Source organism: Pygoscelis adeliae, unplaced genomic scaffold (assembly GCF_000699105.1).
Source record: "Pygoscelis adeliae isolate BGI_AS28 unplaced genomic scaffold, ASM69910v1 Scaffold4, whole genome shotgun sequence".
Classification (NCBI taxonomy): Eukaryota; Metazoa; Chordata; class Aves; order Sphenisciformes; family Spheniscidae; genus Pygoscelis; species Pygoscelis adeliae.
This window is the reverse complement of record NW_008824986.1, coordinates 14923253-14949713: the sequence shown is the minus strand read 5'-3', so window position 1 is coordinate 14949713 and position 26461 is coordinate 14923253. Positions and strand designations below refer to the sequence as shown.

At 36.6% G+C, this 26461-nt stretch overlaps 1 protein-coding gene across 1 annotated transcript in view; it reads left to right on the top strand.

The window, feature by feature from the left end:
• The window catches only part of ATRNL1 (attractin-like 1), a 548413-nt gene that overhangs the window by 411175 nt on the left and 110777 nt on the right, over positions 1-26461 (top strand). Inside the window, exon 27 of the mRNA XM_009325920.1 lies at positions 5283-5390. Within this exon, the coding sequence (XP_009324195.1) occupies positions 5283-5390 (108 nt within the window). The remainder of the gene's footprint in view (positions 1-5282; positions 5391-26461) is intronic.

The window sequence follows — 26461 nt, the reverse complement described above, 5'->3', positions numbered from 1 at the left end:
CCAGGGAAGTGGTTGAGTCACCATCCCTGGAAATATTTAAAAGACATGTAGATGAGGTGCTTAGGGACATGGTTTAGTGGGCATGGTGGTGTTGGGTTGGCGGTTGGACTCGATGATCTTGGAGGTCTCTTCCAACCTTAATGATTCTATGATTCTATGATTCTATAATGGTGAGCTTATTTCACTTAAAAAACAACAAAATAGTTTAATGACTATGATATGCCTTTCCAGTGAAATCAGCTGAATTGGAAATTAACCAAGTCAAATAGGTTATTCAACATGTAAATGAGAAATTGCTCTCCTTTCCAGCTATGTAAATAGCTAATTTAATTTGAAGAGATTTGTAACACCAAGTTACAATGAGAAAAGTTACAGAGAAGGCGATCTTTGTCTGGTGCAAATTAAAGCAAATAATCAGAGCTTCATTAAAATATCACTATGTATAATTCAGTTTGAGAATGAGAATTTAAGATTTTTGAAGAGAATTAGATTGTGTTTCTAACTAAAATGCCTGTGGTCCACTCAGATCTCTGTAGTCATTTAAACCCATTTAAGTTGCTTCTGTTGATTAGCTATGGCAATGAGAAACCTCAAGAATATGCGATGAATGACTGAATTGCACTGCTGATAGAGACTCTGTTTTTGCAGGGCGGTCCATTTACATACATTTTTCATTTTTTTAACCCTTGGAGTCTGTCAAATGCAATGTGATCAGAAATTAGCCAATGCAGCTCTCCATGAGGTTTTGACATTTTTCCTTATTGCAAACACTTTTCCTATAAAACTCAGATTTAATGCATGGCATTGTTAATGCTTTTGTTGTAGCCTTTTGGTGTTATTCACATCAGCAGTTGACAGCACAGAAACAAGAGAGAGAGAGAAACAGAGACCAAGTTGTAACTGCAGGCAAGTCAGAGCTGGGTGATGAATAAGCAGAATAGGAATTTCAGATTAGACATTTGGAAGATCTTTGTCACTAGGAGGGTAGTGCAGCAGTGGACTGGACAGGAGTTGCCAGAGAGATTGCAGAATTACCATTCTTCGCAGTTTTGAATACTCACCTTGACAAAGTCATGGATGTCCTGGTACAATGTTGGTAGTGATCTGATCTAGGGAGAAAAAAGAAAAAAAAAAAATCTAAGATGTGAAGGAAGAAAACCTAGAAAACCTAGGCAGTTTTTGCTGTTGTTAAAATAATAGGCAACATTTCAACTGCCGTATCCTTCCTTATTTCTGAAATAGGGTACGGAGACTGCCTGGCTCTAAACAGCCAAAAGGAAAACTGTTTTGGTCTGGCTGTCAGAAGTCTTCCTAACATTTTTACAAGCGTTTGCCACCTGCTTAATTTACCCTAGCTGTCAATCTGCCCCATGAACTTGGGCAGGCACACTTGTCTGTGCATGCTTTACGGCACTCTCTAACATGTACCTTGCTTGCCAATGGGCTAAACTAGCCCATAAATGTGCCAAACAGCAACAGAAAGATCTTTGAAAGGATTTTTCTATTCACCCTATTATGGCACTAAAATGGTCTTATCCTTTTCAGCTATCCTAATCTATCAGTCTCTCAAGAATGTCTGTTACTATATAACAAAGAGAAAGTACACCTGTCCTAGTTCCTAACATCTCATGTACTTTATTAGTTTTTTTTTCAGTTAGGGCTTTTCTAGGACAGTTATGCTGGAAGGTGAAGAGAATAGCATAGAAAAAGCAGTGCTAGTCAGAACAACAGTATCCTATTCCACATGAGAGACCAAGTCTTAAAAAAAAAAAAAAAAGAGAAAAAAAAAGAAAAAGAAAAAAAATCTTCTAAATATGAAAAAGAAGCAAAATGGCAATGCTTCTTAAAATACAAAAGATTTGAAACATGTCAGCCTGGGATTGCTGAAATGTATCCTGTTAGTGTTAAATCATTGTAATATGTATTTTGCATTGACTGTTTTATTGTACATGAATACAATATGGCCATTAAAATATTTTGAAAGTAAGTCTAAATGTTATCAACCAAAATAAAACCAATGAAATGCAACATTTCTACTTAAATAAGAACTTTGCAACAAATACATTTTCTCATAGAAGATTATACAAGATGCTATGGAACATTTTAATTCATTCCAAACTGCATTGATCGGAGGAGAAGTATCCCTCATGAGAATTTTTTGATCAATGGTAAAATTGAATTGTATAGCCAGGCAAATGGTTTCCTGTGATATACTTCTAGATGGGGAAGCAGGTCCTGTGTCAAAGGTATTTTTGACTGGCACACCAAAACTCAAAATTAATGTAATCTATGGGAGAAGATGTCTACATGTCCAAAATTATTTAAAATTGTTGCAAAATAATAGAGATGCCTAAAAAATTAATCTTGTCAATACCCTTGGACTTAAAAATATGGGTTTAAAATGATGGTAGACCTTGAAATTGGTTGTCTGCTCAGTCAGATAAATGCTCATTGAATTTCTCAGTCCTATGCTGAGAAAGGAACGTTTTGAATTTCCCATAGTTTTAAGTGAATATTTAGGCATGTGCTTAATTCTGAATATTATAAATTAAATGTGTGATAAGATATTCAAGTATTACATGTCAATAATGTCCATCTATTCTTTGTCTCCAAATAAATATCCCTAATTACTGAAGAAGTATGTATTTATTTTTTGTTTGTATGATTTTTAAATGCAGTAATTTTTTTTGGATATGAGTATGTAAGTAACACCAGCGTAGTTCCACTTTCCACTATCCTATGTTTATTTCTACCTGAGCTATGATGAAATCTGTGTGTTTTTTTTAATCTCTTTGTCTGATAAGAAAAAGGTAAGGAAGAGTTTTTTCACTCTTCTTACAATACCTGTCTTTGGAAGTTTCCCTGTTTCTTGGCCTATGGCTGAATGATGGGAATTTCCCCGTACCCGTATGGGCTACATGAAAACAGCGTGTGACTGGAGCACAGGGTGTCACACATGAATGCCACCTGCCATGCCATAATCTAACTCAAGGTTTTCTATAACTGGAACTTTACCTTTGTCCCATGCTTGATACACGGACAGTTGCAGATGGTGGGAGTTAGTGACCTTTTCCAGCCACAAAACTGATTTTAAACATCATAATATGTTCCTGTATTTCTTCTCATTGCATCTTATTTTTCCTCTTCTGCACCCTACAGGGAGCTTTAAAATGCTGAACAGAAAGAAGCAGTATTTTGAATAGAGCACTTTTCTTTGACGTGCAAGTCCTCAGCCACCAAACTCAGCAGCGCTTCATGGGCAGCCAAACAGTTTAAAGTTTTCATTCTTGTTTACAGAGCTAATTAAGGATCTTCGTAGTACTCTTCTCAAATGAGAGAGTATCAAAATTACAGTAACGACCTTGTGAATGAAAAGGTTTTACTGAACGCATGACCAGGAGCAGAAGTGAAGAAAACTGCTAGCCTTAAAAAAACAGAGAGCATATCAAATACACATTCCTTTATAGTCTGTATTACGTAAATCTTTTAAATAATTGTTTGTGCATTTGGAGCATAGGTTTTTCTGCTCGTTTAAATACTTTCCCCAAGCAATTCTATTTGTTTAAAACAATGTTTGGTTTCCCATTAAAAAGTAAGCATTTGCCAGTAGCTCTGTAGACTTACAATACTGTAATGAGTTCCATATGGCAGGGCTGCTCTAATAACATTGTTTTCTTAAATTTTTGTTATTTTAGGAAGAAAAGGAGCTAGATATAGTAATTTTAGCATGTAGTGACTCAGTATTTTATGCTTTAAATTTTTGTGGTCTTTGTCAAGTTGTTGGTAAGACTGGAGGGTCATAGTTGTTCTTTCTGGCTGTAAAATCTATGAATATATTGCATTGATGCAAATCAGTGCTGCTGTAAATCAGTATACAGAGACTACCAGTTTCATTTTTAAACGAAGGGTTAAAACCCTAATTTTTAACTATCTAGATATTCAAAATAAGCTTTTATTTATTCTAAATATAAAATGTAGTTTCACCCAAAGACATATCAATTGTCCTCTTAGTATGATATACTGGGAGCCCATTTGCGCAGGTGCTTACTGACAAATATACTGCATGTTTATAAAAACCAGGCCTTAGGAATATACTGGGTATGCATTAGGAGACTACTTTACTGTTTTGATTTTAACGTTATGAGTGCTTCTTTAGATTTCTATAGACTATCTTACAATGCAAGTCAAGAAAAAATGCATAAGAAGTATTACAAAATGAACTTGTTGCTTTGTAACAGACCTTAAATCAAGTGTTTATTAGTAAGCTGCCAGCAACTATTTGCTTGCATACCTTTTATTATTTCAAAGGCTTTTATGAGCAGTACATCACAGTGCTAGTGTAGTTTACATTCAAATACCAGTTTCTAATGTTTTAAGCTTTCCAGAGAAATAATAGGGAGAAAAATGCTAAGAAAATGAAACTTAGCTCTTTTCTAATAAAATATTTTTGCAAGCATTTTGTCTCTTCAAGATGCTGTGACATCCTGTTCAGTTGAAGGAGCACACAACTTTAATTGCACGACTCATTCACTTTAAATATTTAATAATGCTATTATTAGTTGCGCTGAACCAGTGAAGTAAGATCTGCAATATCTAGTGCTGGTCATCATTTTTATTCATCATGGTTTAATAAGCATTCTAATTACAGATTGAGGAAGAAATATGAGTTAGCTTTGTGGCTTTGCTGGGGACTTCTGTGCACACTGGTATGATTGGAAGGGATTATACAAGCTCTGTGAGCATAGCTGATTGTATTCAAGTACACTGATGCAGGCTTCCCAATCCTGACACATTATTCTTCATATATAAGTAACTGCGGAAAAGATAGTGCATAAAATTATGAGTCCTGACACTATTAACTCCATCTGGCTTAGTTGTGAAGTATGAAAATTTGAAGGCCAAGTGGACTTGTTCTTGGCAAGTGTATTATCAGTGGAATTAGGCTTCAACTATTTTTACCAACCATTTCCCATATTTGCTTGCAACTTGCACAAATAGCAAAGTTATTTAGAGTGAACAGTCAGTTAGGGAAGCTTTCATTTGGAGATTTCATCAGAGTTCAAGCTGAAAGACCATTTGTAGACAACATAAGCCCTCCGGGCTCAGTTCTCGAGTAAATATAGATGATGATAATTTAGTATAACTTTCTCCCTTTAATATTACAAATATTACTATTTGCATGCTATTTGCATTCTTATGTTTTAATGGGAGGTATAGTAGGGCAGACTAATATCTGGTGCATTTTTTAATGTTTTGTTAAAACATCATTTTTTCCTCATCAGCAACTTATGCGGGAGCGACAGCAGATGGCCAGCCGCCCCTTTGCTTCTGTCGATGTAGCACTGGAAGTAGGAGCTGAGCAAACAGACTTTCTACGAGGTCCATTAGAGGTAGGAACAGTGGTGCTGACAAGGGACCATTGTGATTTGCATATTTATATTGCTAGTCTCATCTGCATCTGCTTCTGAAACCAAGCAGCGTCTGATTACCTGGAGCTGACAAGTCTCAGCTACATATGTTATGCCATTTTCAAGGCACAGAGTTTTAATAGCATGACACGAGCTGTAACAAAAGCCACTGGAGAATCTATTAGCCTGGGCTGGAGTGACAGCCAGCTCACCTGGCAGTCCGTTCGTGATGGATGTGAGCTGAAGGAACGCAAGACACAGGCATTAAGAAGGGAGCAAACCTCATGCTCGGTCCTTCACGTACACAGTGCCCCCTAGTTAACATCTATCTTAATTAACAAAGATTACAGCAAACAAACAAACAAATAAATAAATAAAGCAACTGTGAGTCGAATTTCAATGTTGTGTTTTATATGTACAGGTTTAAAGAATACAGAGTATACTGCATATTTTTGTTTGTAGATAATGGCTACATTACTGCATTCTTTTATTGTAATTGCAGTACATTGGAAAAGAAATAATAATATGCAAGGCAATGTGATGTTGGAATAGTGTAATAATGCATGAAATGGATTCTGGAAGCTTCACCTGAAATAGAGGGAGAATTACAATACATGGATAATAATGAATATCTAATCTAGGCTGGGTTTTTGGTAGATCGTAATCCTCTATTCCTTTACTTTTATTTACAATATTATGTTTACAGTTATTACTTTATCTTATTTATGGTGGGACCTGGGAATGAGGTGTGATAGCTCTGAAATCTTTCAAGATTGTACTTTTCTTTTCATTGCTGCCAATTCCTCTTAAATTCAAAGCTTCTCTTACTTTTCTCAATAGCCTCTTTCAATGGAAGATTAAATACACTCTATCAAATCTCTAAGGTTCATGGAGAAGTGAGCAATGTGAAAAAGAGATTCATAGCAGAAAGAAAAAGAATCAGCTCTTGAGTGCTTATCAAATTGAGGTGCTCTGTCCTGCTACTGTATAGGAAGCAATCACAATTGTTCTTACTGGCATAATTTAAATACTTGAATAGACAGTGAATAAAGATGCCATATCTCTTTGAAGAAGCTTTGTTATTTTCTGACCAACTACTAGAACCCCCACATTCTTCACTAATATCACCATATTTCTGTCTCCTTTTATCTTGGAACAGAAGACCTCTCCAGCTCCCCAGGCTGAGGACACATTACGCTGTAGTTAAAAGTTAACTTTTTTGAATGTGATTTCATTGTTTCTACACTGGTATCTGGGAACATTTTCTCTGTTGTCTTTTCAGAGGGAAGCAATGAGTGGGAGCTGAGGCACCCAAACTCTAATTCTGTACATACTGATTATTTAATTAAACTTTAGAAGTAAACTTCACAAGTTAATTGCCACATTTTCTTTTCTCATATCTTTTATTTAGCACTAAAAGAGGTAAATGCTAAAATATTTTAATTATATTTTACAGTTTTTATTAGCTTTTTCTTCCTAGCCTAGCATTTTCTAGCAATTGTTTAGTATTCAGTATGCACAGTGTTTTTTCCTAATTAATACGTAGTTGTACGCAGAATGGAGTCCATTCAGAGTTTCCTTGGAATTACAATATACTGATCTATATCAAAACAAAGCATTGTGCTGAGGATTAAATGAATGTGATTCAGGGTATTGATTGTCCTTTGATGTATGTTCTGTAAGAAAGAGCTATATTAAGCTGCTGTTCCCCGTCTATCCTCAATTTGCGAAAGGACACTAGAAGTTGTAGGTGCCATTCTGTTCTTCATTCTCAGCTCTGTTTCGGACTGAAGGGAATTTGGATCACATGTATTTCCAGGATGCAGTGCTTAAACAATAGGATAGTATGAAGTAGCTGTAACTTCATTTTGTTGTATTAAGTTAGGATCATTAAACTATTTGAATAATTCTGTGATATCTGATGCCCATTGGGATCTTTTAAAGTTAGAGATCTTTTGGTAGAAATGAGGAATATACAGTAATCCTCTTCAAAATGTTCCCCCGGCATTGCGGAGATCTTGCACAGATATACCAGGGGTTCCAATTTTAATGGTGATGCATTGCATCCCCTCACCTCATACTTTTATTGAGATTGTGTGTTACTCACTGATACTTTGGACATTGTTGGTATACTTTTATTGACGTTGTAATAACTCCGGCACTTCCAATGACATTGTATTGATCCATGGGTCCTTGGGGCACAGCGTAATGTCATTGAACTGTTCCAGACATTACTGCAAGTCTCCCATTCAACTGCATAGTACGACTGCTGTTCATTAATGTCATCTGGCTTACATGATGGTGGTTTTGTACAGCTGGTGTTCTATAGTAATACTGATGTCTGGTACATGTCAGTATTCATATGACTATCTACATGGTAATTCCAGTATGCCTTTTGGTTAGCTTTTCTTTTATTATTTGTATTTATTTGTAAATATCCAGAGCAACTGTTTCACTGTAGAGTTTTAGTTTGCAGTAGTAAGGCATTTTTTGCACAGTGTTTGGAAAGCATATCTAAAAAAATAAGAGTATGAATACTGTACTTAAAATGATTGCCCAGTTTAGATACTTACAATACAACTGATAATATTTGGGTCCATTTTCAGTTAGCAGCAATTTGCAACAGATTAAAACAAAATCCTGAAAACATGACAGAAGAGAGTTGGATCTCTCTTATTTTGGGCTCTCTTTCTGCTTTGGAGTCTTTACCAGCCAGTCTATCTTAATGTTTTCCCAACAAAATGACAGTATCTAGATATTAACTCCTTCAAAAAACTTTAATCTGCATCATATTCCTCCTGTTTCCTGCTGTCTGAGTGGGTTCAGGCATTGGCAATAACCTTTGCTCTTTCCAATTTAAACCGTATTATTCATCAATCTTTACCTCTTCAGACTGCCTTTCTGTGTAACTGAATCACAACATGACATTAACAAGGCTTATCTTGTCATCCATTCTGTCATGTTGGCCTTATATCAACTATTAAATATATTATTGCCAGCTTAAACTTAACATAAAGGAAATCAAACTTAGTTTTTCCCTCTTGGTATCACGTCAACCACTAACTTGCTAATGATAGCATGATAGCATCCTAATTCTAAATCTATGAAGCAATATATACTCCTGCTGTGGCATGATATTCATGATACTAATCTTGTGCACAATTATCCTATTTAACCCATGCCGGCCCTAATCTGCATCTTCATCTGTTTCCATTATGATTGCCATTTCCCTACTTAGAAGTGATGAAATCTGCATGAGCTCTTACAAGGGAAGGTGAGGCTGGAGGCAGGCCATGCCTCACTCTTCCTCCTTCCTCTTGGGAAGAACAAGAGCAGCCTAAAGTTACTCCGGTGGAGGAGCGGAAGGGAAGTCTGGAAGGCAGTGAACCTCTGGATCCCAAGAGGGGAACAGTCAAGGGGGGCTACGGTGAAGTGGCTGGTGTCCCAGGCGCAAGTAAAAGAAGAGAAAGAATTCCTAAGGTCCCCTTGTTAGGAGTTTCACATGGCACAGGCTGTTAAGGAGCAAAGTAAGAAAACACCAGAAGCACCCTGTCCAGAGAGTTTGAGAATGTTGCGATATTTTGTGATACCACCGTAATTTTTTCAATACCAGAATCATAAAAATTAAAGTAGCATCATAGATCAATAGCTACAATGCTTCTTGACACTCAGTGCCCTCAGTGTTAAAAGATTTTTTTATTCCTTTCATTTCTTTTTCTAGACATCTAAGCTGTTTCCAGACCTGGTTGCTTTTTGCTGCTCAGTATATGCTAAAAGCTAAATAATTTAGGCCATCTTCATATTCTAAGCCTCCTTTAGGCAACATTTTTTTCCCCAAAATATAAATCACTTTTGAAGAGTCGCTTCCACTGTGCTGCTGACAGTCATTTTAGTTAAACTCTATGTTAAGTGAAAAGTAATAAAAATGTTTTTTCTGTCCTGCTTTGCCTAACTTCTGGGTATTTTTCAGTTCATTCAGAGCCCATGATTTTTTTGAAATAGGGACAGATTCTTTCTTTAGGCCTGTGAGATAAGGTGGGCACTACTGTAAACTCTAATGTATGGTCATCCTAAGTCTCTGGACAGCAGCATCTACTGTGCTACATCTGCTGGAGTAAAGACAGATGTGTTATTGCCTGCATAAGAACCAAGTGCAAATTTGCTCTTATGATGATCATCCATTTGATATCTTTGCAGTATTACTTGGATATCTATTTTTTTTGCAAATTGATGTTCTGTAATTATTATTTCTGCAGAAAAACATGCAGTAAATCTTTCAGTCATTTTCCCATCAAGTTACTGCATTTCCTGTAAAATTGTCACAGATGTTAGATGGTTCTCTACTTCTGACAAGGTAAGGTGGTCTCAAGAATTTTGAATTTCAAGTAAAATCTAGCTTTGTTTCTCTAGCAAGCAGTAAGTAATACTTATGGTACATTAAATAAGTTTTGAATTTCAGGCACTTCTGATAAGTATGAAGCGAAGATCAGCCATTATTTCTCATTTATTTGAGTAAAAGAATTGGAAAGTATGCACCAACACCAGTAGCTATCATTATATCAAGAATGGTTGTTGGAAATCAGAGTGACTTATTAAAACACATTAAAATCCTGTAGCAGAGATTTGTGGGGTTTAGGTAATCGAAGTTTATACTAATAAGCTGTGTTGCTGGTTTCTCCTGTGTTGCCAATAAGATGTCAGGACTTTTTAGCTTGCTTTACAAATAAATCCAGTTAAGTTGGGTTCATTTTCTTGTTTAATTTGAATAATTCAGTGAGTAATTTTTGAAACTGCAACCTAAGCATACTTTATTATTTTGTACAAAATGAAACTACTTGTATGCTTCATCAGCATTACACCTGCATTATTTTAATGACATAATGTCTAGTATCAAGGAACAGATTCTTCCCAACTTGTTGTTACAGGTCATCAGATTGCCCCTTGATAATCTCAGTTCCTAATTTTAGTCTCAGTGTCAGAGGATAAATTCAGTGCCCTTGTAAGAAAGTAACAATTTATTGAAGAGAATGATGAAATTGTCCCTAGAATGGTCATCTCATTTTCAGTGACCATAAAGGCAATACATATTTGGCAACAGTAGCTATCAAAGATCATTATACTTACACTTCTTGCTTACTTAAAAAGTCATGCTGCATAATTTATAAAGTTGCAGGTGTTGCTCATGCAAGTTTATTGGGGAGCTGAACTCTGGGAACTTCAAAGAAGATATTAGTATACGATATTAATTATTTATTATAAATTTTGTTTAAAATGCAATCAAATCTGATTATTCTTTATTGTTACTATGGGATAACTAGACATTATCCCACACTACTTGTGAGAAAACCAGACATGCTCCAGGATGGGGAAGGATAGTTTCACTGGCTAATCCATGTTTCTACCTTTGTCATGGTTAGTGCTGAGGAACATGTAATGCCAAGTATAGGATACAGCCTGTAAGCCAGTTCAGCCATGATCCCCTAGAACAAGTTGCAGGTTGTTCTGAAAGATTCCAGGGACTGCAAAAGCTGTAGCTGCACTCAAGGGAGCAGAAACATAGTTTAGAGCACCTACCCTGTTTGTTCTTTTCAATGTCATTCAGAAACAAACGTTGCATTGTTTTTTTGTAACCTGCCCCTTAGGAGGCTTTGGATGTGCATGTGAGGAGTTGGTGTTTTTAGAACTCTCATCCCTGAGTTTAATTGTCATTTTCCTAACTAATATTTTTCTTTCCTAGCAGAGGGTATTTTTTTTTTGACCCCTTTCTAATTCCAAGTTTGGATTATCCATATTGTCCGTATGTTATGTCTGTAAGCCAGGCTCTCCTTGGCATTGGAAAGGGCTTCACTAAAAGTACTGTGTCTGGTCTGTGGCACGGCAGCTCAAGAAGGACCAGAGGAGAGAGAATCTAGATGAGAACAACGTGAACAATCAGAGACTTAGAAAATATAACTACAAGGAAAAGTCAAGGAAATTGGAGTAGACTATTGAAAGGAGTCAAAATAATAACCTTCAAATATGCAAAAGGTTCGTAGCAATCAGGAGGGCAACAATCTTTTCTTTTCATGCACTGTAGGCAGCAAAGGTGTAATGCACTTAAATTGTAGTAGAGGAGGTTTAGGCTGGATATCAGGAAAAACTTCTCATAATAAAGCGGAATCACTGGAAGCAATTGCCTGGGGAGGTGATGGAATTTCTTTTATTGGAAGTTTTTTAGAACAGGTTAGACAAACATTTCTCAGGTACCATGTACGCATAGCTCCATTAGCTTCTTTCCTTTCAGCTGTCTTTATTATTATTCTGATTACTGCCTAGCTCTTCCTTCTGCATACTCTTTGAAAATTTTCCATTTTTGTTGTTTGAACACCTCAGTTACCTTCATTGCACTATTAGTTTTCTGTTACTGAGTATTTCTGACCCTTCTCTTCACTTTTGCTGTTATCTTCATTGATTTACGTCCTCAGTTTTCTTGCGAGATCAGAAACTGTTAAGTCATCTCTGACCCCCAGTCTCTCCATGACTGTAAGTCTGCCTTATATGATCTCCAATCCATTCTGGAATAGCTTCGATATTCTCCTTGAAGTCTGTATTCATGATGTAATTATTTTTATCTTAACCAGTGCATTACCATTTTACAACCTTTCAAAATCCATGCATCCTACAGTACTAGATCTCAGAGAAATGTAGTCAGGTGATACATCTGACACTGAAGAGAAGAATCTATATTGGATCACATTTTCTGTTTTTCTGTATTACTCAAAGATCATGCTAAATTTGCTGTTCACTGCCTCAAGAACTCCATTATCTTGTGCTACACTTTGACCTTGATGGCTTACTCCATTCTTCTCAGCCCACTCCCTCAGTCCTGTTCATCTAGAAAACTTTCTCCTAAGCTATTGAGTTACTCTATTTTAAATCCTACCTTCTAATCTATTTTCTTCTTTGCAAGTGATTGATTCACCTTGGGTATCCTTTTGTGATACCATGTGTGAGGGATGTTATACGCAAAATTCACGTTCAGTAGTTCTTCCATTACAGAAAAGCATTTACCTGAAAGCAGCATTGTTTGGTCTCTGTAATAACTCCTTCCACATATAATGAACTGTTTTTCATGAAATAAGAACTTTAGATTTCACACTATTTAATTCCTCATTCACTGGTCATATACAACAGTGTAGCTCTGCCCAATTAAATATCTTTACATTTGCATAAGATTTTTGTTGCTTCTCTTTAAATTTATGTCTAGCAATGTGTGAATGTTCTGAGCCTGTGATTCAGAACAAATACCTAATCTAGTTGCTCATGCGTACTGGTCACAGCTATGATATCTTGTGTGTGTTGTGTATACTAACTCTATTCAATGTAAAGCGTATAGAAGTTCAATTCCTTGCACAGAACCAAATTAACAATATTTTAAGATTTCTAAGTAATATTTTTCTCCTTTGGCATATGGGAAATCTAAAAATAGTCTGAGGAATGCTGCCTGGAATAAGCCACATCATTTTTTCATATAGACCAAATTTTTTTGTGTGTGTTTATTGCTAAAAGATATACTAACACCTCAAAGCTTGTTGATGGTTTGACAGAGTCCTTAGAGAAAGTTTTAAAAAATTCTAGATTGGTTCTGGAATGTATCCAGTTTCTAAATTTACAGAAAATGCATTTTTAATCACTACATTCTCTTGTTTGCTTGCTTACTTCTGTTAAGTCAGTTTACCCTCATGGGCAAACAGACATTGTAAGAATGCCTTAAACATGATGTATAGAAGATTTTTCTACATGTAGGTTGATGTCCTAATATTTCATACTAACGAGAGTAAAGCCTCTGCTTATTAGCTTATGAGCTGTAGGATCTGTAAATTCACAGTTAGTTCTAAAAACCTGATTTTGTTCAGGTTTTTTGACAAAAATGTATCTTTCCACTTCACAAAATTTATTTGGCACATGTACTGCATAATCAGATGACTATAGAAATTGTTTGGATAGAAATATATGATTTGTGTTGAACAAAATTGCCAACAAATTTCATGCTCAATTGGAACAATTAGCAGGAATTTTGGCTGACTAGCTAAATGTAGGTGTTTCAGCGGTATTGGCATGCTGTGAATAGAAATTGTGAAATTATTGTATTACGCATAGTCGCAAATTGAATGTATCAAAATAAATATTCTGATTGTTTTCAAGCAGAAGTGTTTAGATGTGTCTGTAAATGTTACGAATAATGACACTGTACATGTCCTATGTTCATTAAAATTAATAAATACAATTTTTCCAACATCTTATTTCATAAATTAGATAGATACAAAATTCAGTGAATGCAAACCAAAATATGTATGTATTTACCTCTAGGATTGTCTTTGAACAAGGCTTGCTTATGGGAATCTTGCCTTTGGATAGCAAATCCATGACAATGAGAATTTTCCAGAATTGTTTAAACTGAAGATACCAAAGCATGGAAATAATTATGCTATCAGGGTAACTAAAAAGCACATAGATTGAATTTTTTCTCAGTTTGATTGACTGGGCTTTTCTGTGCACCCGATTTTCATATGCCGTTCTCTGACAGGCTACTCTTTCAAGTTATATATATTTTCTTAGTATTTCTTTTGGTTTTAGATCAGAAGCTGTTTCTCATCTTTAAAGTATGACATTTCTCTCCTTTTTTAAAAGGAAAGGAGAAGAAGAAATAGATACAGAAACTATAGTATTTCATCAGCTATTTCCCATGTTTCCAGGTGGAACTGGCTACTGTACAGCGTTGTTTGATATTTGGCATCTTGTAGTCCTTAGCTTTGCTTCAGAGACTTAATCTGCATGCCGTTTCCTAGCTCTGTCCTTGAGTTTCAGTTCTTCCTGCCAACAACAATACCTACAGAAACTGCAGCAGACAGGAGACAAAAGTGCAGTGCCTTTGCTTTTCTTCACAGAACTTGTCAACCTGCTTGTCTTGTTGGATAATCTAATAGGTTATGCCAGTTTTCACTGAAGTTTTATCGTTCTGTAACTTCTATCAAACTAAATTCGAGTCTGAAGGGAATATGAATTCATTGCGTAGAAGGCAGTGCACCTGCCCTGGACAGCAGATGCCTAAACCTCATCTAAGCTTCAGAGAGCCATCCAATTTGCTTACTTGCCAAGACTATTCAACCCAGTAGCACTTTCCTACTTGGTCTACAGACTCAGCTTTCAGAGCTTTATTAGCTAAGCTTTGCCTGAGTCCACAGAAAAGGCTGAAATATTATGTCTGGTCAGGACTACAACTAAAATAATTTTGAAGATGGCAACCTTTTGCACAACAGTACAGTGAGAATAGCATTTGTCCATGAGGTAAGAAAGCACTGAGCCTGAGGGGGACTACACCTACATAGCCCCAGGCATCCTGTGGGAGCACACACTCTTATTTTTACAGCTACAAGAGTGGATTAATCAGGTGGCAAAAGGAGAACAGATTAGAGGGAAACTGACTGCTCGGGTGGCCTGGACACTCCTCTGGAAGGGGGCAGATGTAAAATGTTCCCTTTGGTCAGGATCCAGAGTTCCAGAGTATGCTCTTTCCATCTCAGTGTCTAGCTTTAGTTATGCCTGCTGCGCTTTGGGCATCATGGCTTTTGAATTTCTGGTTGCATCTTGGCTCAATTGCAAGAAAAAGGCTGGAGCATGTTCCTGTTTAGGTAGACCATGAGGCCCCTGGACTGCATAGAGCCTGAAGCTCAGCTTTCTCCTTACCTGGGTCAAGATCACTGTTCCGACGTCTGCTTTACTGTGCAAAAGGCAAATGTGGGTCCTGCTCTCGTTGTGTGCCCATCATCAGAGCTGGGGGAATTTCATATAAGCGTGCTGCGTAGCATTCCACCTTGTTCCCTATGTTCTCAGTGGAAGAGGAGAAGAGGCCTATTTTTCCCCTTGCATATTGTGAGAGGCAGTTTCCTTTTTCACACTGATTGACTGTTTAGAAAGGTATGGTAGTAATTACAGGCAGACTAGATCACTTCTTTGGTGTGAGGAACCCAAAATTTCAAAGAGGCTATGAGGAGTCTGGGTATGTAAGTTATAGGGCATACATTCCATTCACTGGCTTTAGCAAAGCAGAGGTAGAAACGTTGCATGAAGTGTTAGTTTCAGTAATAATCTCAATTTTTTTTTTTATTACAGAAAATACCATAATATTAGAACTTGAAAAATGAGTGGGCTCAATCAGGATTTAGGGCCCAATGGTATGATTCTTTAATGGTCCTGAAGGAGCCTTCTTCTTGTACAATTTCTTTTGGAAATCAAAAGATTATGAATGGCATACTGCAGTAAAGTAGAAGCTGCAGTAAAGTAGAAGTTACAAAGGCAGCTAGACTGCAGTGAAATTGGGAAGATCAGTAAGTTTGTATCAGGGCCATCTCTACAAGAGGAACGCCTTTAAAAAGTAAGCAGTATTTGTGATATGTGATCATTTCCACTTATAAATGTAGTGTACTTTACAAATCTATTAGAGCTTCCTATAACAAAGACTGTAAAACATTATTGTTCATTAGTGTGAAGCAGTAAAGTTTTTAACAGATATACATGAAATAAAATTTTCCTTTTTTCATCTTTGGTATATATTCACGTTATTGGAATTATATTTAAAGTAGAATTTTGCTTTTCCAAGTGCTATTCCTTACACTATATCCTTGGCAAGGTGACTTTTTTCTTATCTTTATTATCCAGCTTTCAGTAAGAAACTGGGAAGTTTAAAGAGACACTTGCTGTCAGCTTCTTGTCTCAACTGTTTAGGCCTTTGAAAAAGATGTATAAATATTGAACCAGTTGGAGTTAATAAATAAAGTTATTCTGTTCTACAAACAACTTCATGGTCATTAAAGAAAAAGCCACTGGGCTTTTGGAAAAGTAGACAAGCAATTTATTTTATATTGAGAAGTTTTTCAAATTGTAGGAATCAGAAGGAATCAAATGTACCCTTTTGAACACACTTAAATATCAGTTTATATGCAGAAAAGAAAAGCATTATCCAGTGACTCACAAACACAGTTTGTGTTCTGCGACACAAAACACACAAGTGTAGGACACTCTTTAAGATCGCCACTAAATATACTGAGGCGCTGACATGACTTTGGCAATGAGATCCAGTGAGATCATTTTCCTCTGGGCATATGGATGCCGTAAAGTGCATATTTCATTTTTTTGCATGAAGAATATTTTAAAATCATATTAAAAGAAAGAAAATATATTACTATTTTGTTATAAACAGAGCCAGCCAAACATCATAAATTGAATATGCATTAAAAAAATCTCCAAAACTTACTGTCATGTACTCCTGTGTACCTTCAGGGCTTAATCATGAATGTTATTTGAGTTACATTCTTCCATCACTCACTTGCTGAACTCAAGAAAGGTAGAGTTGTACCAGGTCCAAATCTGGCACAATGTGTATCTGCTAGAGCACCATTAAAACTAGACCAGTGAAATAGTATATCTACTCTGATGGATTTATTGAGGAATAGTGGATTTGTGTATATGGTTAAATGCAGAGTAATTGCAGAAATATATTTTTAAAAAATTGAAAAAAAATTTACTTTTTCTCACTTCCCAGTATAATTAAGTGGTTGAAGTAGTACTACAATCTGAATATTTAATTTTCTTTTTCTCCAAAACAGTTACAGCATCTGTTTCTGTTCTAGTAGGAAAATTCCACAGACGATATCCATTAAAGTGAGTGCAAAGCACAGTGTGGTTGTGATCTAGCAACAGTTTGTAACCAGTTTGCCACTATTTTGCAAAATAAATAGCTAAAGATTTTAAATAAGCTTCTTTAACCCAGATGTGTGTCTTATTAGTGACTTTCTTTTAATTATATGAATATGTAACAGCTCAAGGTGAAAAGGAATTAAGAGGAGAACTGGAAGGGGTGCAAGGACCCTGAAGGAAAGCAATAATTAATGTGGGGCCATACAGGAAGTTGCTTTGATGCTTTTGGAGCAACAATTATATATCCGTAAAATGCACAAAATACACATCCATAAAATGGCACAAAACTGCTTCTATATCTCCCCTAATGTGACCTCTTCACTAAGTAATATGTTGATAAAATTAGCATGCAACCCAAACCATATTTCCCAAAGCCTAGACATAGTGCTACAGTTTGTATATGCACTGCATATAGCCATTGATACTCACAACAGGAAGTGGCATAAAACTAGTGCATTTAGTGTAGGAGCCTGTGATGTCATGCTTTGTTTTGTTTGATGTATACATTTTGCTTTGCATTTATGTGAGAGAGGGCAAAGTCAGAGAAACTTGTCCAGAATTTGGGGTAAATGATAGGGAAGTGTGTGAAAGTCTGCAGACCAAGTAATATTTCAGTAACATTATTGACCTAATCCTAAGGAACTTACGTCTCCTGTGATACTTGGAATTGGTTTTGTTCCAAAAAGTTCCGTTGTGCAGCAAGATGGGGGGGGGGTGCAAAGTTTCATCACAGACCTTTAGGCTGTGTTTTAGATGTGCCATCTTAGCCACTGAGTAGCTTAAGGATAAGGTCTGAAACCTTGAATTTATATTCTTTAGAAAGCCAGCACAAAAAGCAAAGGGTAGGTTTGACGTTTTTACTGCAATCTCTGCAATAGCTTTTGCTACTGAGGTATACTCCATTACTCTGTTTCAGATAGTTTTTCAAAGGGCTTAAAATGTCCAAGTATATCGTAGAACTGTAGTCGCCCTTAGAGGTGAAAATAGTACAATCAACTCATTATCTTCCAGAATGTGGGGCAACAACTTTAGATCAACTGGGAAAGGCAGAGAGGATTATTCAGAAATGCTACTTAATGAGAGCTGGGACTGAATGAGAAATCCAAAAGCCCTTCTATACAATGGGTTATTATATTGATCATTGTTTGGTACACCTTCTGTGTATTTGTAGGGTCTTCCAAATGCTTTCCCCTGTTCACCTCTGACTTGCCCAGTTTTAACTCTAACTAGCTTTTCTTCATCAGTATGCAGATCTTCTCCAAATACCATTCTGTTTCAGCATTATGACCACTAAGATAGTAACATGGCAAGCGCTTCTGACAGACAAATGCAGTTATTTGTTAGCTGAGTATTTACAGCACTAGAGACCTCATCTTCTCATCAGCTGTTTCGGAGACTTTACATTAATGGGACCAAGGAACTGACCCTTGTTAGGAGAGTTCATGTTAAGCTGAAATTTAATATTTTTACTTACTGAATTTGAATTAGGCAGTAAATCTAATCTGTAGAAAACATCATTCATCATGCACAATAGAATCATAGAATAATTTAAGTTGGAAGGAACCTCTCGTAGTCATCTGTCAGTCAAAGAAATGGGATGAGCCAAACCCCTGAGCAAAGTCAGGCACCTTTGGTCAGATAGCTTAGGGTCCTGTCCAATGGTGTTTTTAATATTTCTAAGGATGGTGATTCTGCAACCTCGCTGGCCCCTGTTCAAAGTTTGACTGCCCTCATTGTGAAAAGCCTTTTCCCAATATCTCATCAGAATCTCCCTTCTTGCAACTTCTTTCTGCTGCCGGTTTTCTTATCCCCATGAGAAAAGCATGGCATAGTCGGAGTCAGCAATAAGATCCCAACTTAGCCTTCTCCCTTTAAGACTGAACAAATCCTGTACTGTCAGGCTTTCCTCCTAACTCCTAGGCCACCTATATCTCACTGTTTTGTTTACAAAGATGCTATGGAAGACTGTTTTGAGAGTCTTGCTAAAGTCAAGGTGATGCCATCCACTGCTGTCTTCTGCTGAGCCAGTCATACCATCACTGAAAGTAACCAGGTTGGTGAAGCAAATTTTGTCTTTCATAAATCCATGCTGGCTATTCCTAATCAAATTCTTGTCCTTCATGTGCCTGGGCATGGCTTTTAGGGGGATTTCCTTCCCAGCAACAGTGGGAAGCCAGTTAGGCTGACCAGTCTGAATTTCCCCAGATCTTCCTTCTTGCCCTTCTTAAAAATGTGTGTAACATTTGCCTTTTTACAGAGATCAGGAACTTCCCCTGATCACCATGACCAGTCAAAGATGATAGCATTTTCTCAGTGACATTGGCCAGTTCCCACTATTCCATCTGGTCCTGTGGACTTGTCTACATCCAATTTGCTTAAGTGGTGCGCATCTCATTATTCCTCTACTATGGGTACTATGTGTACTCCCTACTAACTCAACCAGATGAAAAACATTAGCAAAAACCAAAATCTATGTTGCTCAGGATTTCAGGTTTTTTTTTTGGTGCGTGGAAAAAAGTTGGATATAAAGTTCTTGCATAAACTGGAGAAGCTTCGACCTTAACATAATCAAAGAACTGATGTAAAGGCACTTCCTTCAGCAGCAGCATGTAAGAGTGGTCAATGTCTGCTTTTCTGCTGATATTTCTTGGTTTGACATATTTTTGGGGTTTTTCTTCTTATGCCACCCCATAAATTCCAGAATTTTTTCTCAAACTTTACATTTTAGTAGTTGCAACGTGTACCTATGTACACTATGTGTAGTGTTTTTTAAAGATTGTGTTTAAATATTGGCAGTGCATGTGTAGTTACAAAACACAGTTATGAGTTTGTGGCTCATGTATGTGAGCCACATACACAGCTTATGGCTGTGACCTAAGAGATGAGTTCAGTTTTTTGAGGTTTTTTTTTTTTTAGAGGCTTTGTGGTAAACTAGGCACAGTTCACAGGGTAACAAAAACCAGAAAGTGTTAATGAAGACCCCACTCACAGGCTTTTACCTCTCCTCAGCTTTGACCAATTAGCCAATTAGAAACAGCACCTCTAAAAGCCTAGATCCAAATAAATAACAAATTTACAGACTCTCCTGAAAAGGCTGTAGAGTTGTGCTGAGAGATGTTGAAGGAAGAACTTTGTGTGAAGAGTGATGGTTGACTACAGAAAGCAGCCTGGAAACTTGGTGAGCTATGGAAAGAAAAGTCTCTCTTCTTTCTTGTTTAATGCAGGGTGCCTTGGCTGGAGTTCAGTAAAGTTAAGGTGAACTGTACTAAAGCTGTTTTCTGTGCTGTACAAATTGATAATGCTATTTTAGTTCTTCAAAGAAGAAACGAAAGAAAAAATAGATTTCAAGTACCTATTACCAAGAGTAAATAAGAAAGATGTTTTTTTCTCTACGTCTGATTTTGTTTCCTTGGTTTTTCTTCTTTCTTCTTTTTCTCGGTAACATGTCAATCATAGTTTTCTTATTTGTGTATGCCAGCTGTGCTTTAAGAGAGCCTACTATTAAAAATCATCTCTCTTTAGTGCATGTTAGTACTTTTTTGCTAGTGTTCCCTCTGAAGCCTACCAGGTAGTCCAGGCAGATGTAACTTTTCTCCCTAGTATGTATCTTCTTTTTTCCATCTTCAGGAAATAGGCAGGCCACTCTTTAATCATAATAAAGTTTCACTTAAATAGACAGTACCTCCTTTTTGGAATGGGTGTGTTCATCTGGCTAATTAAAACACCCCTGCCACATCATAAAGGCATCATCTTCTTTCAGTGTTTTATTGACACATTTCAGTTGTTAAGTGTCTAGAGGGTATATTTTAGGTCAACAGGTATGTTAACAAATATAACTGATGCATACAAACATCTGAATAGAAACACTGTATCTTATTACTGGCTCTGGTTGTCAACCAGAGATGACAGAACTGTGTACTCTCAGGCACTGTAGAGTGAGTCATCCCTAATACCTTTCTCCTAAGCTTGTTAGATCACTAAGCTTTATGAACAAAAGAGTCAGTGTGTTAAAAGGATGCTCTGATTGCTTTCACAACAGAGGTGGTCATGGAGTCTGAGCCCTTCTTGAGTAGTATCCTTCCAGTCTGTCTTTTGATTAGTCTTAGCAATCACTTTGTGTTTGTTTTCATGTAACTAGCATCTCTTCTCTTTCAACTCTTCCAACAGATAAGTCATATTTAATGACAATCACTGCTATATATTAACTTGTAGCTGTGAATAATGTGGGTCCTAATCTTTCAAACAAATTCACGTGCAGAACTGTCCTTGCAAAAGTACACCATCAAACTTAAAAGCAAGTAGGCAGCTACAGTTAAGTATATTCATAAAATTTAGCAGGATCGATTTTATAGTCAGTTGCACCATGATAGAATTTACAAACAGAACTACTTGTGTGATTGTTGTATCTGTATCTTGGGAGCGAACTCTTGAGTACATGATATAAAACAGCTTCGGAAAATGGAGAAGTGGTTATCTTGGAAAGTGAATCTTTAGCATTGCATACAAATACTTAACAAAGCAGAAGTAATGAATTATTTAAGCTACAAATGGAGAAACTGTACTCTGTATATGATCTGATGTTACTAATGCAGACCACTGATCTACTCCTATAGATATTTTAATCTACATTACATAATGAATTTATTAAGTGTTATTGTTGGTACCCTTTTCCTCAGTTGGAAGTTTCAGTGAAGGCAGTGCATTAATAATTATGAGGTACATCATGAATCTTCTAAGACTTGTATTCAGAAATTCACTGTCACTAATTTCATGGAATCATAAATACCTTGAAGTCAATGTGACACAAGAAACGATACTCAACTGTCTCATCTCTAACAAATGACAGTAACTAGCCATATTTCAAGCAAAAGATAATGTATCACAGATAAGAAAGTTCATATTTCATACGGTGCCCATTACCAGAGATATAGGGTCAAATGAACTCTCATGTTATGCTCCTTTGTAAGCTCTTCTGTCACAGAATATAATATTAAAATGATGCTTGTAAAGTAAGTTTTAAGGCAGAGGAAGCTTTTGAAAATTGATGGCTTTAGTGAGCAGTCAGCATTAGTATTTACTTTGATAAGGACTAAGGGAATACTTATGGGAATTAAAGAAAGCCTATGCATCCTTGTTGTGTTGTCTTCCCCACTGCTAATAAGGGAATGGCAGTTTGGTTCATCTCTGGTCACTTCCTCGGTGACTCAAACAGTACCAGCTTTGTCTTTTTAAAAGGCTATGAATAAAACAAATGTTCTCAAGTATCTAAAAATTCTTTGCTGCTTATAAAGCCTAGTATGTATCACTGACCCTATGATATGGGGGCCTTGGAAACAATCTATGCAATGGGAATGACGCTTCCCACATTGAGTGGAGATCCAAATCTTTCCCTTTCAAGATTACAGTGGTCTGAATTCAACAGCAAATAGCTGATTAATACCATAAGGTATTTTGTCCCAATACCTCTAAAACCAGTGAATAGGTTGAGTAGCTGGTAAATACAATTGATTCCATTTACCCGCCATAAATAAAAGGGTGGAAAGTTCTGCGAGGAGAAATGATGAACGAGGGAGTGAGTAAAAGCTGTGACCTAAGCCAAGTCCTGCCCATTGCAGTAGCTGCAATAAGTAACATATCTATACAACTATTGCAAAGCAGCAGGAGAACATAAATGTACCTACCCTTTATGCAAAGCATTCCTGTGTGACCACAAAATGCAGGTGAGTGAGAAACGTGGTGCATTTTGGAGGGGGATGGTGGTAAGAAGGCTATTGTTACAGTGCTGGGAACATGCACACAAGTGAGGTAATACAGGTGCCATCTACTGCTACAAAGGGCCATCAGGTTGAAAAAGATGGACACAAACCGGTTTATGCTGCTTTGTGCAGGAGGGAGGCATCCTCTCTGATGTTAAGACACACAATCTAGGCTTATTCATAGGAAAACTATAGTACTACCCTGTTTGATTTCTCATGTGAAGATGTAACTCTCAGTACATGTTTTTATGTTCAACTTCTAGAAACTCAAGATTAAAAAGCAGAGTTAAGCATACCTGGCTATGTTCAATAGCATCTTAATGAAAATAGTCAGTCATGCCTATGATTTTTACATGTGATTCCTAACAGCTGTTTGCTAGGAATTTCACCCTTGCATAGAATAAAGCGGGGATAATAGTAATACTTCTAGCATTCTGAAATCCCTTAATCTGTGTTCCTAATAAGACTTTGTTACTGATTCTAAGGAGAAAACCCAAGTAACTTTTTTTTTTAAAAGAGCCCAAAACACTTTTTAAATCTGTTTGCATAAAATTAATCTATAGAGCCTTTTCTAGGATTAAAGGTTTCTTATAAAAATGAATGCATGAAATCTAGTATTTTCTTCATAAGTTACAATACTGTTTAAGCAGATGTTGTATTTGAAAAGATACATAGCTTTTCTTCTGCAGTACTTGCAATAAAGTCTTAGGTATTTATACATGTGATGGATTCAGATAATAGTACAAATATGTATGTTACACAGATCAAAATTAAAAGGAGTGATTTCAAAGGAATAAAAGGTATTTGTAGTGGAACAAATATTCCTACTGTAAGAACACCATATCTGAAGTGTCCTGTTGATGTTTTTGCATGTTCAGAGAGAATCAGCACTGTTATACTTCATGTTTCCTTCCTTATAACATGAAGCTGAGTTATTACTATACTAATGGTGCAGCCCAAAATGTTTTTCAAATGCTGGCAAAGCTCCAGTTTATCTTGTTTTTAAGTGTCACAATTAACAAAGTGAGGTTATTCCAGTATTATCTAAGAGTCATTGTTACAATCTAAGTGGTATTTGTGGGTTATGGAGTCAGGCTCCCTGAAGTGTGAATGTCCTTTTGCTGATTTATAGTTTTGCATTATTTAAGTAGTAAATTCTGTACAATGCAGATGAGAACCTTTGAAGGAAAGCAAATATTATAGTAATTCAATATTTCAGTAGCCTTGTAGCTATTTGAAACAGTCTATTAGTAAATGATGTTTATTTTCATCTTTAGGTACAAAAATGCTTCTTATGTATCAATAGATATCCATCCCACTTTACACACAGGAAAACTGACAAAGAAAAATTGGAAGCAAGCCCAGGGTTTGTTTTGTGTGTTTTTGTTTTTTTTTTTTTTCTCCCTATCCAGTGATCTACTCATAAATGACAGTATTTATATTGGCCCTTTCTATCTTCAATCTAGATATGGCTTTCAGTGTAACAGAAGCCATAAAATATAACCCAGTAATTACTACAGCTTTTCCTAAAAATACAAGGCTTAACTAGAACTCATTGAGAAATATGTTGTCAATTTAAAAACACCAAATGAAATGTTGGGATAAATTTCTCGCAGAAGATTTTGCTATTGTAATGCCCGTTGCTGTAGTAATCCACTTTTAGATGCCTGACTCAGAACTGAATCCAGAGCCATGTGTGGAGCAGAGCCCACAGGGAATACTGAAAAGGGACGCCTCTTCAAAAGTACCTATAACAGGTGGCAGAAACCTTCTTGTGTCAAGTCAGGAGTCGCATCTAAAAATGGTCTCCTGGAGTTAGGTGCTTCTGCTTTTAAAAACAGAGGGAGTGCTGTTGTGTTTATATTTTGCACAGTAGTTCAGTGCCTCAAACAGCCATTGAAAATACAAGACGTGGGTGTTATAGGCCATCATCAGCCAAGAGAGTCAAAGAATCATCACTGTGACCTGAACTGCAAGGCTATGGGCTGCTCTTGTCATTTATTGTCACAGTTGTGACTCTGCTATTGTAGAGAAAAGGGTTCTAGATCTCAACAAGCTTGGTAGAAAAACAACCTGTGACCTTGACTGCTGTCCTGGGAGATGGGAGATATTGGGTATGGGTTTTCTAATCTCTGCACCAAGTGATGTCCAAGCCTTTAATCTAATTGTACTGTTGTAATGTGTGGTTCATGAATTGCCCTTCGAGGTAGAATCAAAAACTTTGTCTCTCCCTAGTAACCTCTTAACAATAGGTTATAAAATTGTACTTTGTTCTGGCCTAATCAATCCTGAATTTCTCATTGTTCTGTAGGAAACCTGAGCAGAGGAATATTTACTTTACTATCCCTGCATGTGCTTATGTAAGACATAAACATTGAAGCCATTAACTCTGCTGAGACTGCAGTAAATTCTGAATGTGTGAAAGTTTCTCTATGTACCAACAGGATTTTATTTGGTTTTGGACTTAGGTGCCAGTAAAATTATGCAGAGATTTTTTTGGGTGGGGAGGGGGGAGGGACGGGGACGACAAGCATCTTAGGAATAGGTATCTAAACTCTACACATCTTCAGTCCACTCACAGTTGACCCTTTTGGATCTGGATCTACAAATCTTCCTATGGTTAATACTTTTCACCTGTTTTTATGGGTCTTCTTAAAATAATGCATTAAGTTGAGCTGTGATAAATTTAAGAGCCACTTAAGTTTGTTTTGCCTTCATCTGTTAAAGTGGTCTCAAAGTCTTGTACTTTTATTGATACTTGTAGATTTTGATTTAATAGTCTTTTAAAAGTTGTTCAGTAAAGCAAATTGAGTTCTTCACATTGCAAAGCATGTTTCCCAGACCACAGGTTGTTCTGGAGCTGTTCTTTGAATGCAATGCAGTTCTCCATCTTTTGTCTTCCTTGTTTGGACTGGAGCCAAAGGATGAAATCTGAGAGTTGACCATAAGCTGGTATGGTTTTGTTAATGATTCATGCTTGGTAAGGCTCTGGTCAAAAATGAACATAATCTTACAAATGCTGTATAAAAGCATCACTGCACCCATCTGTTACTGTTTCCCCCTTAAGGATGAATAACATCCTGTGTCTAGGTAGGACCTTGCATTCAGCTGTGTTGTGATGCATACATCTTCCTTAAAGTTGTCTTGCTACGTAGTGTCTATCAATGGTAAATAACAATTTCTTACAGATCAATGTTATTTATCATCTGAAAGCTTTATTAGAAAGGCTTTATTACCATGTAATGATTAAAGTAATGGATTGTATGCAGTCAAATATCAGTTGTTAGAGGATGCCAAGAGAAATACTAGTTGATACTTCATCACAACTACAATTTATTATAACCTGCCTGTATTTTAATATATACTATTAGTTGGATCAATCAATTCTGGTGTTGAACTGAAAGTAAGATCCACTCATGGTTTTTCAGTTGTGTGGTAATGCCTTGCATTTGGAATACTAACTTTTTTGCTCTGATGTAATTGCAGATTCTTGTAGTTCTAATTTTGTAAGGGTTTAAGGTATGATACAGACTTCAAACTAATGAAGTACGGCCACATTTC